The 4,630-nt window shown below is 56.0% G+C and overlaps 1 protein-coding gene across 1 annotated transcript in view; it reads right to left on the reverse strand.

Annotated features, from left to right (window-relative positions):
• Positions 1-3,866, reverse strand: part of IQSEC1 (IQ motif and Sec7 domain 1) — a 137,602-nt gene extending 133,736 nt beyond the window's left edge. The window contains exon 1 of the mRNA XM_014453167.2: positions 3,717-3,866. Within this exon, the coding sequence (XP_014308653.1) occupies positions 3,717-3,784 (68 nt within the window). The 5' untranslated portion in view covers positions 3,785-3,866. The remainder of the gene's footprint in view (positions 1-3,716) is intronic.
• Positions 3,867-4,630: the final 764 nt, after the last annotated feature.

Raw genomic sequence — 4,630 nt, forward strand, 5'->3', positions numbered from 1 at the left:
CTGCACAAAGACTCCTAATGGGTGCAGGCAATGGAGCAGCTTGGAGGGGGATGGAGAGGGAAGGCAGGCCCTGCTGTGCTGACACAGCCATGAATCCCATGGATGCAAAGGTAGAGCGCCACAAGAAGGATCCATGTGTGATTTGGGCAGTGCCCAGAGCAAGGGGGTGCAGGTCAAATGCTGCTGGGTGCTATACCCTGCCAGAGAGGGACAGGGATAGTCTAGCAGGAAAAGGAGATGAGGAGGGAACTGAAGACATCCTCAGCCTCAGGGAGTCCTGGCCACTGCAAGTTGTGCCAGGACAGGGGAGCAGATGGGTAGGAGGCCTGGAGCACAGGCCCCAGTGTGGTTATGTGGGGGAGGTATCATGGGAAGAGAGGTGCCAGCTCCAAGTAGGAAGGAATTTCTGTGCATCAGAGCTGCCCAGGCTAGGACACTGGAAGCCCCTGTCCCAGGAGGTGCATGTGTAAAGCCTCCACTGGGGGCAGCAAGAGGTTAATTGTTGGGGAAGCTCCCTGGAAGCTCCAAGACCCTGGCTGCCAGCTGCTCCCCAGGTCTCCGCCCCAGATGCACTACAGAGTGGGAGGGACTAGGGGGCAGGGTCTGCTCAGCCGAGGCCCCACCCTATCCCTACCCAGCATCACAGGCAGCTCAAATGCCCCACTGGCCCTCAAGGCACAAATCCTTTGTTCCTGAAATAAGGCCAGATGCAAAAGTGATTTTCCTGTCTGACCCCAGAGGCTAAGGGTTGCTAGTACCATAGGCTAAAGTCTGTGACAGACAGGCTAGAGGTGTGTACGCAAAGACAGGGCCACAATGTAGCACCCACCCCACCCTGGCATCAACTCATTTAATCTCAGAACAACTCAGAAAGGCTTTTATGCAGTAGAAAGGGGCTGAGACAAGTTTCAAACTCAGCTAGGCCTGACTGCCAAGTCCCTGCTCTCCCCACTTCATCGCTCTGCCTCCCTCCATGCTGAGACTCAGAGGGAAGAAGGGGACAGGAATCCCAGGGATGCCGTCTACTGGGTGCTGAGTCAACAGAACCCATTTGGAATCTTCCCCAAAAGCCCACTCAGCAGGCACTGTTCTCACTTTACAGCAAGGAAACAGGCCCAGAGAAGTTAAACAACTTGCCCAGTACTGCATAGCTTACAATTGGCTGGTGCTGCCTTTGGACCTGGTGTGCCCAACTGCTAAGCTGTTCTGTCCAGGAGATGGGCCAGAGCCAGAGGAGCCCCGCTCAGGGACCTCAGGCCAAAGTCCTAGAGACCCTGCCCCTGCCTTCTTGGCTGCAGTCATCAAACCCCTGGGCGGTGGGACAGGGCTGGCTGGCGGCAGCCTGCTCCCCACTCACACCTCACGCTTTTCCAGATGTGAGTAGGACCCAGCCAGGGGCGATAGGCTCATGGAGGGGAGGGTGGGGGGAGGGAATGTGAAGACGCAAGTGGAAAACTATGCGCTGTCTGATCACACCCTCCAATTTGTCCCTGTGGCTGCCGCCAGCCCTGCCTGGGCCACAGACCTGTGACTCAGGTCTCCCCCAACAGCTGAAGGGGTGAGGATCCCCACAAGGGCCAGCTCTGTCTGTCTGACTCAGGGAGTGGTTTTAGCCCTCTTGGGGGTCCTCAACAAGATGGGGTACAGGTCTGAAGAGCAGAGTGTGTTTCCTGGAGCTTTTCAAGGCCCATCCTCCCCAACTAACCTTGGAGGTGCCCTGTATTTATGGGTGCTAAGTGAGGGTTTGGGGCAAACCCAGTGCCAATTATGGTCCCCACACCCACCCAACTGATGGTGAGCAGCCACCCTGCCAGTACTCACAGCAGCCCTTTGGTGCAGGCCTGCCTGTCACCACTGTCTGGCTACTGGTGGCCACAACACTCAGTCAGCATTTGCCATGAGCCACACAAGGCTCTGCCCCACAGCCCCGTGGAGTAGCTCTGCAATGATGCCCACTCTGGGGATGAGGAAACTGAGGATGGAGAAGCCAGTCCGTGGGCTCCGGGAGCCAGCCTGTGCTACTCCTTGTCAGAGGGGGTGAGACCCTGGTGCCAGGCCCATGCATCTTGTAAACAACCCCTGAGGTTTCCAGAGCACCAATCCCCAGAAACCATGGAAAGAATGAGACACAGGAAAATCCAGCATGGTTACAAGGAAAGACACATGGCACACTCGCCCCTGCCCAAGGACTCCTCCCGCGCCTGCCCTGGCCCCCAAGAGGTCTTTCCCAGGGCCTAAGGAGAGACAGGTTGCCTCTGACTCAGTCCAGGATGAGCTTTCCTCTCTTCATTACAACAGTTAGCTGGCACCCCCATCCACAGAACCCCTCAGCCCTCACTACCCATCGAGTTAGAGGTCAGGGTCCCAGACACTCTCACCCAGAGGCAGAGACAACTGTAGCTATTGTAGCAATGGCTTCTTGTCATAGTGAGAGGGAATGTGTAGCTGGGTTTCTCCTTTTCCTTTGGCTGCCAGGAAGCTCAGCAATTTTCATCTTAGGATGCTACATATATCTATTCTGCTCTATTTTACTCCCTAGATCATGACACTCTGTTCTAAATTGTAATCTTCCTGGTCCTGATGTCTTATTATTTAATTTATTATAGGTATTTTCTATAAAGTGTCACAAATATTTTGGGAAGGAAGGATGGAAGGATGGGAGGAAGGAAGGGAGGAAAAAAAGCTTTAATATATACCAAGTAATGAGAGTGGGAAGAAAGAGGGAGACTCTTCTAATCCCTTACCCTTTGTAAAACTCCCCTATAAGCAAAGAATATGCTCTTAGGTAGCATCCAGGGAGATGCGTTCCAAATAGGTGGCTATGTCTTTAAGCCCCTCCCAGATGTAAATCCTGGCATCTCCCCAAGCTCCTTTATAGGTGAGACTGAGACCCCAGCGTTGCCTGAGCTCACACGGGATCCAGCTTCCTGCTGCCTGGTCTGGGTCCTCTCAGCTGGCTGGTCTGGGCCCACCCATCTCCACTCCAAGTGCAAGACCCCCCACCCCCACTACCACCCCGTCATACCTCCATCTGACCAGCTTGGAGGGAAGCACACCACTAACAACAGCGGTCAGCACTTCCCCCACACCTGGTGTGCCGGGCCTGTTCTTTGTATGTTACCTCATTTCATCCTCACTAATCCTATAAGGAACTGCAGGTGGGAAACTTTGGGCCAAAGAGGTGAAGCCACATCACAATGCTGATAATGCCAATGCCAGTTTTAAACTTAGACCGCCAGGGGCCCGAGTCTGTCACTGACGGGCATATAAAACAGTTCTACACTGTGTACTGAAGGAAAGGGTAGGAGCCTCATTTTGAGGGCGGGTAAGGATCAGAGAGGGTAAAAAACAGGGCCAAAGTCACACAGCTGTGCTCAATGCCCCTGTTATGTAACAAATGCCAATTCCCATGCACACTGGGGAGTTTGCCAACCACACTGTATTTGCCACTGGCATCCTCCAGTGGGCACTCAGGGTCCCAGCCAAGTGCCTGCACATTCCCTGCCCATCCTTCCATTCTCCTCCCTCCTCATTAGAGACTCTGAGTTTCTCCAGAGAGTGCAGGGCCTTTCCTGCCCTCCATCCTTGCTCCCCCTATGTTGGGGCTGTCCTGGACCTCCTAGAGCCAGGTAAACTAGCCAGCCTGGTGCCCCCCCTTCCGGCACCCCCGACAGAAGGTGGCCAGGCAGAGCTGTGTCCACTCATGCCCCTGGTACCTGAGGGTCCTCACGGAGATGCAGTACTTCCACATCAGGCTCCACACGGCGCTGCCACCACCCTTCATGCCTGGCTAGGTGGAGGGGTGAGTGGCCCAGGGGCCCATGGCCACTGCCCTCCAAACCTGGTCTTCTCTCAACCAGAGGCTGGCTGGAAGGAGTCACCTACTTCTTCATGGTGGGAAGAAGAAAGAAAAGACCCAAAAGCCAGGGGAGAGGATGAGACACTGCTCCCACAGGTCCTGCAGCTCCCAGCCACTGGCCTTGCTGTTCCTGGGCCAGCCGCTGTGTGCTGACCGTCCACTGCTTCAGACCCTCCTGGCCAGGAGGCCCTTGCACACCAGACTGTGGCTTCTGTATAACCTAGTGCCCACCTCCTGCCAGGAGACGGCAGTGGCTAGCGGCCAGGGCAACTGTGAGTCACTTGGGGTGGAACAGGCAAGGGGTGTCCGCCTGTGAGGGAAAGCACACAGCTGGGTTGCCGGGAGCCCTGGGGCCTGTCCTGGGTCCAGAGGCTGGTCTGGGAGGGGAGAGGCTGAGCCTGAGAGGGAGGAAGGTAGGCGGGAGGCGAGGGCGGGCCCACATCCTCCCCCATTTCCCCAGAGGCCTAAACCCAACACCCGTCTGCCTGCCCACAGCCCGGCCCACCAGAAGCACCGGCCAGGACAGAAAGAGGCTGTCCGCCTGCTCAGCTCCTGGAGGAAGCTTGGGTAGACAGAAAAAATAAAAACAAAATCAGGGCTGCTTCCTGGGAGAGCGGCCAGCCCCTGAGGGTCTCTCTCTCTGGTGAGAGATGCCACTTCTAACCCCGACCAGGTCACCTCCCACCGTATGAGGTGCTGGTGAGGGAGGTGGACTCCTCTTTAGCTTCACAACCTCAGGCTCGCAGAGCCCTGGACACAGGTCCAAACCAC

This window comes from Myotis lucifugus, unplaced genomic scaffold (assembly GCF_000147115.1).
Source record: "Myotis lucifugus unplaced genomic scaffold, Myoluc2.0 scaffold_21, whole genome shotgun sequence".
Taxonomy (NCBI): Eukaryota; Metazoa; Chordata; class Mammalia; order Chiroptera; family Vespertilionidae; genus Myotis; species Myotis lucifugus.